The sequence below is a fragment of the Podarcis muralis genome, chromosome 17 (genome assembly GCF_964188315.1).
Source record: "Podarcis muralis chromosome 17, rPodMur119.hap1.1, whole genome shotgun sequence".
In the NCBI taxonomy this organism is placed as follows: Eukaryota; Metazoa; Chordata; class Lepidosauria; order Squamata; family Lacertidae; genus Podarcis; species Podarcis muralis.
Genome location: NC_135671.1, coordinates 6,451,684 through 6,465,423, shown reverse-complemented (window position 1 = coordinate 6,465,423; position 13,740 = coordinate 6,451,684). Strand labels below are relative to the sequence as shown.

At 47.1% G+C, this 13,740-nt stretch overlaps 1 protein-coding gene across 1 annotated transcript in view; it reads left to right on the top strand.

Annotated features, from left to right (window-relative positions):
- Positions 1-13,740, top strand: part of FRMPD1 (FERM and PDZ domain containing 1) — an 85,341-nt gene that overhangs the window by 36,837 nt on the left and 34,764 nt on the right. The window contains exons 2-4 of the mRNA XM_077921619.1: positions 1,154-1,284; positions 7,157-7,246; positions 12,075-12,232. Coding sequence (XP_077777745.1) covers positions 7,161-7,246; positions 12,075-12,232 — 244 coding nt within the window. The 5' untranslated portion in view covers positions 1,154-1,284; positions 7,157-7,160. The remainder of the gene's footprint in view (positions 1-1,153; positions 1,285-7,156; positions 7,247-12,074; positions 12,233-13,740) is intronic.

Below are 13,740 nucleotides of genomic sequence, written 5' to 3'. Positions count from 1 at the left end.
CGCAACCTAGCAAAGGAATTGACCAAGCATAAGCTGTGCAGCCCTCATTTGCTCTCTCATTGCAATGCTCACTGAGACCTAAATGTTCTTTTCATCTGGAGCCATAGAAACTAAAGGCGACTAGTTGTGTGTGCCAGTAAAACATGAGTGGCTAAGCTCTGATCCTCCATCATCCCTGACCAATGGCCATGCCAGTTGGGGCTGATGGAAGCTGAGCAGAATAGCACCTGCAGGTTCCTCATCCCTGCGCTAGAACATCAGTGGAGACTGTTATGTGCTGAAGTTCTCACCCTGGGCCAGCAGGGGGATACTGTAGATAGTTATGCAAATAAGGGATCGAAAGTGACTTTCAGTGATTGGATAGTTTTAGAAAATTGTTACAGTTACATTGTACTGGAGCTCTATATAAGCAGGCTGACTGAACCCTTCAGTTCAGTTCTGTTCTGGCCTGTGAATAAACAAGAGCTGTTTGAAGAATCGCTGTGTTGTCTGATATGTTCACCCACAACTTAACACAGATATTCTGTTGTTACTTTTTTTTAGTTGTGGCACAGGCAATAATTGCGAGTATATTCAGCTTATGCTTGATTTCAGGGCGCCCAAAGTTCTTGAATTGCAGTAGGGGTAAGAAAATTAAGGAGGCACATGTGTTTTATCCCCAAGGTAAAGGACCCCCAGACAGTTAAGTCCGGTCAAAGGCGACTATGGAGTTGTGGTGCTTGTCTCGCTTTCAGGCTGAGGGAGCCGGGGTTTATCCACAGACAGCTTTCCGGGTCATGTGGCCTGCATGACTAGACCACTTCTAGTGCAATGGGACACCGTGATGGAAACCAGAGTGCACAGAAACGCCTTTTACCTTTCCACCACAACAGTACCTATTTATCTACTTGCACTGGTGTGCTTTTGAACTGCTAGGTTGGCAGGAGCTGGGACACAGCAACGGGAGCTCACCCCATCCTGGGGATTTGAACCATCGACCTTCTGATCAGCAAGCCCAAGAGGCTCAGTGGTTTAGACCACAGTGCCACCCGCATCCCTCCACCATACTAGAATACTAATATTTGTATAGCACAAAAAGGGGAGAATATCCTAGACCCATGTGCTACTGAAAGTCTTGTCTGAATTATCACATACTTCTCATCTTCTTGCACAGGCAGAAAGGCAGATGAACCAATGTCCCAAACACTAAGCAAGAGGTAGCATCCAGAGGCGCGAGCCAATCTCACAAAATGCGAAGCACGTGAACAACTCCGCTGGGTTAAAGCCAACATTAAGTACACACACGTAAGTCTCGCGGCACGGTTGGATTCAGTATATTCATTTGGGTTCTGAGTCAGATCATTCATCCTGGGGGAGGGCAGAAAAGCCCAAAGCAAACAGAAGTCATGCTACCTTTTAACCACAGCAAATTTGGAAAGATCATGACAGGTTGATCAATAGCTGCTGAAGTGCTGAGCTCTCTTCCTTTGCAGCCGTGTGCACTTAATTCAGCAGCTTGTTTCGTCCAGGACGGCACTTTTTTTGCATAACTTTGGCCTAAACCTTAGGCCCTAAAGAAAGCTCTAGAAAGGGAGGAGCCATTTTGGTCCAGCTGTGCATTTCAGAAAAGTTAACGGATATGAATGTGCCTTCCTGGACTATTTATTTCCTCACAGCTAGCAGAGAGGAAGCAAACCATGGTCCCTCGCTTAGCATTGTGTCTGAACTCAGGATTGTGGCTTGTTTCACTCCAACAAACCATGGTTGGCAAGCCAAGAACAAACTCAAGCTACAGATTGTGGTTTGTTGAGAGTGAAACAAACCCAAAAGCCCTGATTCGGATACAGTCGTGGTTTGCTTCCTCTGCATATTAGCAGGGGAAAGCGACAGCCTAGAAAGTCACAAACATGGTGCACCATTAACCATGGCTGGCCACAACATGCAAATGAGGCCTGTATGAGGGTTGCATGGGTCAGTGGGCTACACTATATGGTCACACACCATCCCAATCTCTCAGTGGTGCGAGATTCCAGGAGTCTAGGTGTTTATCCAGGGTTTGTATTTCCTTTGGAAATGAGGCAGTGGAAACTGTGGTGTCTTTATGATATATGGTTTATTTACACACATATATATACAACCTGAGCCAATGATGGAGGGGCCCACAGCATTACACTCCAATAGGTTCTTGCTTCTCCCATTACCACAGTCTTGGATGCCAGCAGAAATCGGAAAGGCCCTCTGTCCCCCTGTTCAGCTTTCTGTGTTTAACCAACACTTTTTCTGTCTATCCTATATCTCAGCCAACTCTGCTTTTTCCCTGCGAACTACCCCCCAGGGAAAGGGGAGGCTCACTGCCACCCAGCACAGAGCATCTCCTTGTTAATCACCTATTACCTCTTGTTTTATTCTCCCTAATGGCTCTTCTCCAGAGTGATTTCCAGAGCACAGAAAATCTGGTTTGGTCTGTACTTTGACACTGCATCTAGCAGCCCATTTCAGTACTCCAAGCAATGATTAAACCCCAACACTCACTAGACCTAGGAATTTAGCAGAGAATCTGGCACCCGGGAATTTAGGGGAGTCAAGGCACCCACAAACTCATACCATTATGTTACGCAACTATCTACGTGTGATTTGCTCACTATATTTAACAACAATGCGGTTTCTACATGGGAATAATAGAAGAAGGGATGAACTTTTCTGTGTTTTCCACACACACACAAACAAAAACTTAAGTAACTGGAGCTCACCTCTAAGTTAGAAAAATGAGGCACATTTTCATGCTCTGTAACTTACATTAGCAGTAGAATACATAAGAATGTAAGATCACACCTGCTGGATCAGATGAAAGGCCCATCTAGCTCTGCAAAGGGAATAGGGCTCTCTTAACAACTGTTCTCCTGCCAACCTAGCAGTTCGAAAGCACGTCAAAGTGCAAGTAGATAAATAGGTACCACTCCGGCGGGAAGGTAAATGGCGTTTCTGTGCACTGCTCTGGTTTAGCTAGAAGCGGCTTAGTCATGCTGTCCACATGACCCGGAAGCTGTACGCCGGCTCCCTCGGCCAATAAAGCAAGATGAGCGCCGCAACCCCAGAGTCGTCCACAACTGGACTTAACGATCAGGGGTCCCTTTACCTTTTAACAACTGTTAGCTCCCTTAAACTACAGTTCCCAGGATTCTTTGGGAGAAGTAATGACTGTTCAAAGTGGTACGGTACTGCTTTAACTGTATGGTGCAGATGGAGCCTCAATGTAGGATGGGAATGAATGAAAAGGACCAGAGAACATTTTGCCTTCAGAGTGTTTTACTAGATAGACTCACAGCTCCCAGAAGTTCAATATTCTTGCTTGTTGTTTATCTGACTCAGGCAAGTTTACCACCTATGAGAAACTTGATTTGCTGAGAAAATTAGAAATGAGGATATTAATTTAATGCCCTGTGTCATTCGGTATAAACTGCTGTGGAAATGCCTTATCAGCTTCCTCTTCTAGATAGCGTTTCCCTTGGTTTTTGTAACCATAGCAATCTCACTGCTTGTATTCATTTGACTTGCATCTCTGTGCAGCACGACTCTTATCATGTTCTAAATGGAGCCTTGTTTTCTAATGAACTGGGGTGGTGGGCAAATAAATTTGACTCACTCAATGAGAAAATAACATTCTAAAGAGAAAATGTTCATCAACTGTAGCTCAGAAGGCTCCACCGTAAAGCCACAAATATGGGTAAATGGAATTGTCCAAAAGGCGCTTGGTGGAACAAAGATCTTGCCTGCCTCTGAAATACCTATGCTAGGAGAGGATATATTTAAAACCATAATCACCAAAACAGCCTTGTAAAAGGTAAAAAAAAATAACATTTACTCACTCATAGTTTCTGTTGCAGAATATCAGATACAGCAGCTTTGTTCAGGCAGGCTTAAAATGGTAATTCAGTTACAAGAGACATGCTTAAGTCTGGCTGAAGGTGGTGTCTGAGCAGTTAAGCTCAGATATGCAGATTGTTCTGACATTTCTGGCTTGGCGTTGAGATGAAGAGGTAAGAGTGAAGAGAGACAACAAAGGATGTGCCCACACAGGCAGGGCCAGATTTAGGTTTGATGAGGCCCTAAGCTACTGAAGGTAATGGAGCCCTTTATATGTCCAGCTGTCCTTTGTCAACAACAAATTGTCACTGTTTTTTGTGTTGAATATATGCTATATGGTAATTTATGGACCTAATAGGTATCTAAAGCCATTTGCAGATGTTGCCATGCAACCAGTCCATGCAGAATGTAGGCACCCTATATGTAGAAATGAGCAAACCAGTGATATTTTAGGGAGCTGGCTAGCAGGGGGAGGCCATTACTCACATAATAGGAGCCTACACAACGCAAAGCACTGTTGCTGGATGTAGGTTTTATTTTGTTTTTTTATCTTATATTTTGGAAATGTACATCCAGGTGTTGTTGTTTTTTTCATTTAATTTTGGGGGGGAGGCCCAAGAGAATGGGGCCCTAAGCTATAGCTTGTTTAGCTTATACGTAAATCCGGCACTGCGCACAAGTAAGGAGAATATTTATATGGCTACACCCTTCCCCTGTCAGGGCACAATGGGAGTTCTCTCTAGCAAACTTACAGGAAAGCTCTGAGCTTCAGCTCCTATCATGTGCCTATCTAGAAAACATGCATTGTTGGTTTGACGTCACAGTAAATATCCCACATGTGTTGCTTCGAGGCGATATGTAAATAGAGCTATTGCACAGGCCAGGAGGGGCTAGCATGGCACCTTTCAGATGCTGCGGAACTACAGTTCCCATCATCCCTGACCATTGGCCATGCTGGCTGGGGCTGATGAGAGTTGGAGTCCCATAACATCCAATGGACACCATGTTGCCTACCCTGGCTTAGGCAGAGTGTGCTGGGCCTGGGGGTAACCCGTGAAACGCGGTCCAGAATCCAAAGGTTCCACTGGGAGCCAGTCCGACAGAGCCAAGGCAAGACACGAGGCAGGAAACCAGGCAAGGACAGGTACAGGATTTCAGGCAGGATCTAGCATACAGCAACGTTGCTCCCGCAACCTGGGGCGGGGTCCGACAGCCTTTTATCTTTGTCGGGGTAACGGCTGGTCCTGATCCCCTGGTGACTCACCTCCCTGTCCGAAGGTGAGCACTCCTCCTGCAAGTACTCAGGTCTCTCCTTCTCTCAGACCTTAGTCTCTGCAGCTTGGGAGACGTTGGTGGGTTACTAGACCCAGAGGTCACCTCAGTCTCCCCTGACCCAACCGGTAGTGGAGCAGCCGTAAGTGATGGCCCAGCTGAAGGCAACGAGATAATCCCCGCATCTGGAGCCAGGGCAGGCTCCGGCCCCTGACTTGGCCTAGCTGGTGTTTGTTGCAGGGGAACCTGTGCAGACTGGGACTCTTCAGGATCAGGCCCCAGACTTGGTTCAGAGGATGCCAGTCTCCTCTGGTTCCGAGCCCAAGTCCCAGGCCATCACACAGAGCCAATCAAGGGCAAGAGGTAATGCTTGCTTAATTATAACTAGCCAAGTGTGAGTCTTGCAAGCTTCCCATTCATTCAGTATGGGTTTTGCAAGTAGTTTCCTGGCAGACTCTTTGAGTCAGATCTGTCTGTCTTCCCATCTGCAGCCTTAATGACCCACCTGAGATAGCCACCCCATAGCAGAGCCGTCCGTTCTCTCCATGGGTCAGCCAATTTCTCTAATTAGCTAGAGTTTTCAAAGCAGCAATGGGCTTTGTTTCCATTACGGTCTCTTCATGCACCCAGGACACAGTGTATGTTTCCATACTGAACACTCATCAAAGACACTCATCAAAGAACTTGTTCTCTCTCATAAGACATCCCAGCAAAGAACATTTTCAACCTTCCTGGAAGAAACTGGATGTATGCATATTTACGGAGAACAAAGCCTTTGTCCGTGATTGCCACTGTTGCCTTCGGAAAACCTTCCCCTCTGGGTTTTGGTCTTCTGAAGTTCCATCCTGCAAATGTATCTTAGACATTCATAATAAAGGCCTGAGGCGATTAACATCCAGCAGTTATTCTCCGGATTATACTCCTCTCCCCTTCGCTCTCATGCTTGCCTTGTTCTAGCCAGCTTTTGGGAGCACCAGGATCTAAGCTAGAACTTCCGAGGGCTGAACTTGAGCAGATGTTAACCAGCAATAGAAAGAAGGTTGCAGGTTCCCTCTGGGTGTTACTGTACTTCAACTCCCACCAGACCAAGTCAATATGACCAATGGTCAGGGAGGATGGGACTTTAGGTCCAACAATATCTGAAGTGTACCTGAAGGAGCATCTCCACCCCCATCATTCAGCCCAGACACTGAGGTCCAGCTCTGAGGGCCTTCTGGTGGTTCCCTCACTGTGAGAAGTGAAGCTACAGGGAACCAGGCCCTGTACCCTCCTTCAAGCAAATCTGTAGGGACTGTGGCCTCAGATTACCTCTTCCCAGGGAACTCTGGGAAGTGTAGTTCCGTGATGGGAAGAGGGGTCTCCTAACAACTCTCAGCAGCCTTAGCGAACTACAGTTCCCAGGATTCTTTGCAGGAGGCCATGGCTGTTTAAAGTGATGTGAAACTGCTTTGGACGTATAGTGCAGATGGGGCCTAAGCGTTTTGGCTGAAATAATTATTTAAATCCAGTCTCCCCCAGCTCAGACTCAACACATTGGCTCCCTAGTTAGAGATCATTCTTAGAAAAAGATTGCTTTCTCCCTCCCATGCTTCCAAATTACTTTATGCATGCCTACCTTTAAAAAGAATTTGGAACTCATTATCTACACACCGATAACTTCTGCTTTTAGGTTTACAGAGATAGGTCTTAGTAATAACTCTTAACAAAACCTTGCACATGAAGAATATTTCTGTAACAGAAAGGAATGTGGGGTCTCCTTGTCTGAAGACTCCAAAAGTGAACCTTCTTGGAGAAAATCCAGTCAAGTCATGTCAGCTGATGAAGACATCCTGTGTCCTTTTAAAATGTGTTTTTTTGGGGGGCGGGGGCTATTGAGTTGTTGTTTTTATTTTTATTAGGTATTTTGTGGTTTTATATCTTGATTTTATTCTGTGAACTGTCCTGAGACACACACACACACACCTCGGGTATAGGGCGGTATAATAATAATAATAATAATAATAATAATAATAATAATAGGGATGGTATGTTTCTTGCACAGGTAAATGGAAGATCTGGAGACACGCAAGGCACGTCGGATAGAGCAGATGGTAGCCAAATGGCTGCGGCGGTCACGGGATCATGCAGCCAGGTAGGTATTTTAAGCAAATGTCATTAAAAGGGGGGGGGATGAGGGATACCCTAGTTTCATAGGGGCATAGTTTGGAAGTGGGTGTTTTCTTGCACCTCCTCTTGTCACTTGGGCCTCAGGTGGTAGTTGTGGCAAGCAGTACCTATTACCAGACCCTCGGCTGATATTCCTACGGCAATCCTTCACTATGCAAAGTAGCAAACATCCTCAATTTTTATCCTCAATTGTAGCATTTTATGCATTGCAACCTGCTGTGTTTTTTAATTGATTACAGTGGTACCTGTGGATGCGTATGGGGTCCGTTCCGGAGCCCTGTTCACATCCAGAAGCAAACGCAACCAGCTCATGCGCGGGTCACGATTCGCCACTTCTGCGCATGCGCGTGACATCATTTTTACTGTCTGCGCATGCACAAGCGGCGAAACCCGGAAGTACTGCACTCTGGGTCGCCGCAGTGCGCAACCCGAAAATACTTATCCCAAAGCTACTTCAACCCGAAGTATGACTGTATAGTTTAGTAATTATTTTCTGTGATTAAGAGTAGATTTCTCTTTCAGCTTTTATTGCAGTGTTTGGGTTTTCCTTTTGATCTTTCTGTCCCTGTCTCCCTCTGCCTCCTGCCTTCATCCTCAAGCTCCTTATCCCTCCCCACCAAGGCCGGCCCACCTATGAGACAGGGTGAGACAACCACCTTGGGTGGCAAGATCCACAGGGACAGCAGATCCTGATGTTAATCTTTAGTGACTCTCCCTCCCCCCACGCTGTTTCTGATGCAAATCTTCACTCACCTCTTCTTCCTTGACAGGGAAGGGGCACCATTTTGTGGTTTGCCTCAGGTGGCAAAATGTATTGAGCTGGCCTTGTTTCCTATCTCTTCTCTCTCTTTCCCTTGCATACTGTCGGATGGCAATGGTGGTTGCTCGTGAGTAACCAATCAGGACTCCGACCTGTCTTTTACAGGTTTTATTTTGGTGCAAAACTATTTACAGTGCAGAACCACAAGTTCACGTCTGCCTCAATCGCTAGCAGAATTCGGGAGTGGTCGTTCCCGGGTCCTCCCCCAACATAATAGCTTAGTCACCCCCAGCCTTTTCCTTCCTTCTTTGCGTTTTACACCTCTGTGCAGGGTGGGTGATGGAAGAGGTGTGCTTCCCTCCTGGCCGGCTTGACCAGGAGCAGTGCTGAGGCTTCCAGCAGCATCCTCTGGTCCTTTCACCTCTTCCCCACTGGAGGTGGGGCTTTCCCCACCACAGGAAGAGGAACTGCTTCGCAAGATTTTCGGAGGTTCCCTGTAACCCACTGCCCCTCTGCTTTCCTTCCCTGTTCCAATGGCAGTCCACTGACACATACACACACTCCCCCCACCACTTCCTGGCCAAATCCTGGTTTCCCCTGCCAGTCTTCTCTTTATTCTCCTCTCGTGCCGGTCCCGAGGGTTAACCATGCAGCGAGGTCTGAGTCCAGTCCGAGGTCGAGGGTGCAGTATGGAGGCTATCCGTCGAAGCTGAAGCTGGGTCCAAGGCAGGGAGTTGGGTGAGGACAGGAACTCTGGCAGAAGAGCAGGACAGGGTGCAGGCAGGAACAGGCTACCAACAATGTTGCTCCCACAACCTGGGACTGGGGCTGGCTGGCTTTTATCTGCCCCGAGGCATAGGGCGGCCCCAGTCCACAGGTGACTCGCTTCTCCTGGCCTGGAGGTGAGCACTCCTCCTGCGGGAACTTAGTTCCCTCCGCCTCTCTGCCCTGAGCCTCTGCAGCTCAGGAGAGGCTGGAGGCTTACTGGACCCTGAGGCAACCTCAGCTTCCCCTGATGGGGTTGAGAGTGGAGCACCTGCAGGCAATGGGTCCTCCATCACCTCAGGAGCCAGAGCAGACTCAGCTGGTGCCTGCACCTGAGGATCCAGCACAGGTGAGGACCCTTCAGGCTCAAGCCCCAGCCCCAGCTCAGCTGGTTCTGGAGGCAGAGACTCCTGTGCAGACTGGGATTCCTCAGGTTCAGCCTCCGAGTCCGAATCCTAGGCTATCACATCTCTTCTCACATATCCTTCTGTTCCTGGTCTGCCCGCCTACCTTTCTCTCACACACACACACTAAGCTGTGTGGTCTCAGAAAATGCCCGCCTCTGCCTCCTGCAATTGCTCCGCTCAACACTGCTGCTCTCTGATTTCTCTCTCACCTCCTTTGCCCTCTCTGGGGCATATGCTGAAAGCTGGAGCCTTAATCTATCCAGGCTGCCATGCCAGTGCTTGCTATTCTTTCTGCCCGTCTGCCACTTAAACTATGCTACGTCCTGGCAAGCTCTGGAAGTTGTCACCCTGCGATACCCGGAGTGCTGCCAACATTCCTGTGCCTACTTCCATTATCTCCGCTTCTTTTCATGCCAGCCTCTCCTCCCTCCCTCCCTGGCTGCCCAGGGCACTTGCTGTAAGCAGAAGTCCTAGAATGGCTGGAACAACTTGCCTGCCAACTCTCCCCCTTCCTCCCTTGGCGCTGCCCAGTTCAATAAGAGCCTCTCTCTTTGGGCTCCCAGGCTGCCGGCCTGGAGAACAAAGGCTGTGACCTCATCCTGACATTTTCTGATGCAGACAGTGGCTTTTGTGACATCATCCTAGTGTTGCCCACCTGAAGCAGCAACAGAGTCATGTCCCCTCCCACAGCTGCTGTCCTTCTGGCAGAAAAAAAGGAAAAATGTTATGCCCCAATGCCTGCACATTGTTGTCATTGCCATTACTTATACTCACTGTACAACTAATCCAGAATGCGGCAGCCAGACTGGTGACTGGGAGTGGCCGCCAAGACCATATAACACCGGCCCTGAAAGACCTACATTGGCTCCCAGTACGTTTCCAAGCACGATTCAAAGTGTTGGTGCTCACCTTTAAAGCCCTAAATGGTCTCAGCCCAGTATACCTGAAGGAGCATCTCCACCCCCATTATTCAGCCCGGACACTGAGGTCCAGTTCCGAGGGCCTTCTGGTGGTTCCCTCACTGCGAGAAGGGAGGTTACAGGGAACCAGGCAGAGGGCCTTCTCAGTGGTGGTGCCCACCCTGTGGAACACCCTCCCTTCAGATGTCAAGGAAATAAACAACTATCTGACTTTTAGAAGACATCTGAAGAAAACCCTGTTTAGGGAAGATTTTTAATGTTGGATGTTTTATTGTGTTTTTAATATTTTGTTGGGAACTGCCCAGAGTGACTGGGGAAGCCCAGCCAGATGAGCGGGGTATAAAATTATTGTTGTTGTTGTTGTAGTATTTGATTTCTTGCCCATCAAGATGTTCAGTGGTGGAGAATCTGCCTTGCATACAAAAGATTTCAGGTTCCATCCCCAGTGTCTCTGGGTACATCTGGGAGAGAGCCGTGTCTGAAACCCTGGAGAGCTGAGCCTTCTTCTCTTAGGGGTCCCCCAGTTTGTGCCTCTCACCCTTCCTCTGTGTCCAGCCAGTCCATGACAGACACTTCCAGACTGTTGCTATTTTCAGGAAGGAATCACTAACGTCCTGGCAAATTCAGGTTGTGAATTTCTAGGCGATTGGGAGGCCCTGTGCAATAGACTCAGTTCTTCAAAAGGATCAGACTTCCTGCAATATGGAAAGTGACAGAAAAATGCACTGGAAAGTATAATAATAATAATAATAATAATAATAATAATAATAATAATAATAATAATTTATTATTTATACCCCGTCCATCTGCCTGGGTTTCCCCAGCCACTCTGGGCGGCTCCCAACAGAATTAAAAGCACTACAGAGTGGGATGGAAAAGGATGCCTTCCTGCATCCCTATGGACAACCTTTTTTATATATATAAATTTATTTAATTTTACATAATAGTTATACATAACAAACATATCAATTCAAACAAACAACAACAAAGAACACAAAAGGTTATCTCAAACCTTCAGACCTCCCTCCCTCCCTCCATGGGTTCCATTTTTATAATTTTGCTCCTGCATCTTTTCCTGTAATCTATCTAATAATAAATGTCCATAATATCCAATTTACTGTAATCTACTTAATAATAAAGGGACGCGGGTGGCACTGTGGGTAAAAGCCTCAGCGCCTAGGGCTTGCCGATCGAAAGGTCGGCGGTTCGAATCCCCGCAGCGGGGTGCGCTCCCGTCGTTCGGTCCCAGCGCCTGCCAACCTAGCAGTTCGAAAGCACCCCCGGGTGCAAGTAGATAGATAGGGAGCGCTTACAAGCGGGAAGGTAAACGGCGTTTCCGTGTGCGGCTCTGGCTCGCCAGAGCAGCGATGTCACGCTGGCCACGTGACCCGGAAGTGTCTCCGGACAGCGCTGGCCCCCGGCCTCTTGAGTGAGATGGGCGCACAACCCCAGAGTCCGTTACGACTGGCCCGTACGGGCAGGGGTACCTTTACCTTTACCTTACTTAATAATAAATGTCCATAATATCCAAAGTCCACCTTTCTTTTCAAGTGTTTTTTATATTCCTGCTACTGATTTTAACCGTTTACAGTGATCTCTCAAATATGTTTCAAAGTCATCCCAGTCCTTAATAAAGATTTGGTCTTCCTGATTTCTGATCTTTCTCGTCATTCTTGCCATTTCGGCTTATTCCATCAACTTGGTCTGCCATTCATCTTTGTCTTCTTTCCGTCTCTGGGCTGAGAGCATCTGTGCTGCTGTCGCCGCAAACATAAAAATAAATTTCTTATCTTTTGGTAATTCTGCACCTATAATTCCTAATAAAAAAAGCTTCTGGTTTTTTAACAAAAGTTATGTCAAACATTTTTTTCCCAATTCATTATATATCAATTCCTATGGGCAACCTTCTTAAGCATTTTTTAAACAAAAATTTTTTTGCAGGGGAAGAGCATCAGTGGGTGACAGAACATCGGACAGCATTAATCAGCCTCCAACTCGCGTGAAGCTCACAGTGGAGGTCCAAAAAGATGTGCTGCTTGGACATTATGGCTTTGAAGTTTCTCAGCATCTTCCCCTTCTTATCACCTCAGTTGCTGCAGGTAGGGATGATATCTCTCTAAGGTAACACCAAATGGCATGCAATGATGACAGGGGGATGGGGGGGCAGGAATGAATCACACAGAGTAGGCAAAGTTACCGTATTTTTCACTCCATAAGACGCACTTTTTCCCTCCTAAAAACTAAGGGGAAATGTGTGTGCGTCTTATGGAGCGAATGCGGGGGGGGGGGTGGGGAGGCAGGCAGGAAAAGCCCCCAAGAGCTGCACACAAGCTCCGCGCGGCTCTTGTGGGCTTTTCCCCAGGAGGGAGAAGGGATTGACGCGGCCAGTCAGTCCCTTCTCCCTCCTCGTAGAAAAGCCCACAGGAGCTGCGCGCTCCTTAAAGGGTGCACAGCTCCTGTGGGCTTTTGCGGGGGTATTGCCATAGCCGCGCGCAGCCCCCCTTCTATGGCAGAAGCCGAGACAGCGAGAGGGGTGGATCCCGCTCGCTGTCTTGGCTTCTTTGCTCTTTGGGGCTGGGGGGGGGGGGAATAAGATTTTTTTTCTTGATTTCCTCCTCTAAAAACTGGTGCGCCTTATGGTCCAGTGCGCCTCATGGAGCGAAAAATGCGGTAACTCTGTATTCGGAGAAACAAGGTCTGCTCAGGAGCGCCAGGTCTAATGAGCACAGCAACTCTTCTCTTTTTTAAAAAAAATTATTTATACTTTTCAGATACATACATTTCACTGATGTTACATTCATTTTGACATTTTAAAGCTTGACGTCCTTCCCCCTTCTTTCTGCAGTTCCTTAAATTTATTTTCAATTTCTTCTGCATATCCAAATTAACTTAACTTACTCATTTATTTATCATTCATATATTCTTCTTTCTTTTTTGGCGATCACTCGTAGCAGAGTAAGATTGTCTTCCATAAACACGGTTTTAACAATGAGTCCGTAAGTGACTGTGGAGGCCAATTCTGGACCCGTAAGTCCTTCCACAGTGGGGACATAGGTTTCTGGGTTGGAGTTGATCATGGTGAGGGTTTGCCAAGCGTGCCTTCCTCTTAACACGTTTCTGCCTTGCATTCTGAGTTCGAGTGTCTTCAAAGTCCATGACACCTTTGGTAAAAGCTGTTCATATATATATGTTCACACACACACACACACACACTTATATAGCTGCAGGTTATTACAACAATCCCGCCAATGTTTTCATCTGTTTACAATTTATCTATAAATAACATTCGTTATTTATAGATAACGAATTAACATTCGTTTATAAAAAGATTGTTATCCTGATTTCTTATTCTTCCGGTAAGTTTTGCCATTTTTGTATATTCCATAAGTTTTTGTAAAAATCTTCCTTTGCTGGGACTTCTTTCCATTTTTGGGAACAGCAGCTCTTCTTCATAGGTCTTGCCCCTATGTCACAGTTGTGGAGACTGAAGGTGCCCAGCTTCACGCAACTGCCTGAGTCTCCTCCTTCTTGTGTCTTTCCCAAGCAATCTGAGACTACACCGATGTGCCTGTCTCTGCTCCTCTCTCTTCATACCTCTTCTGGTTCT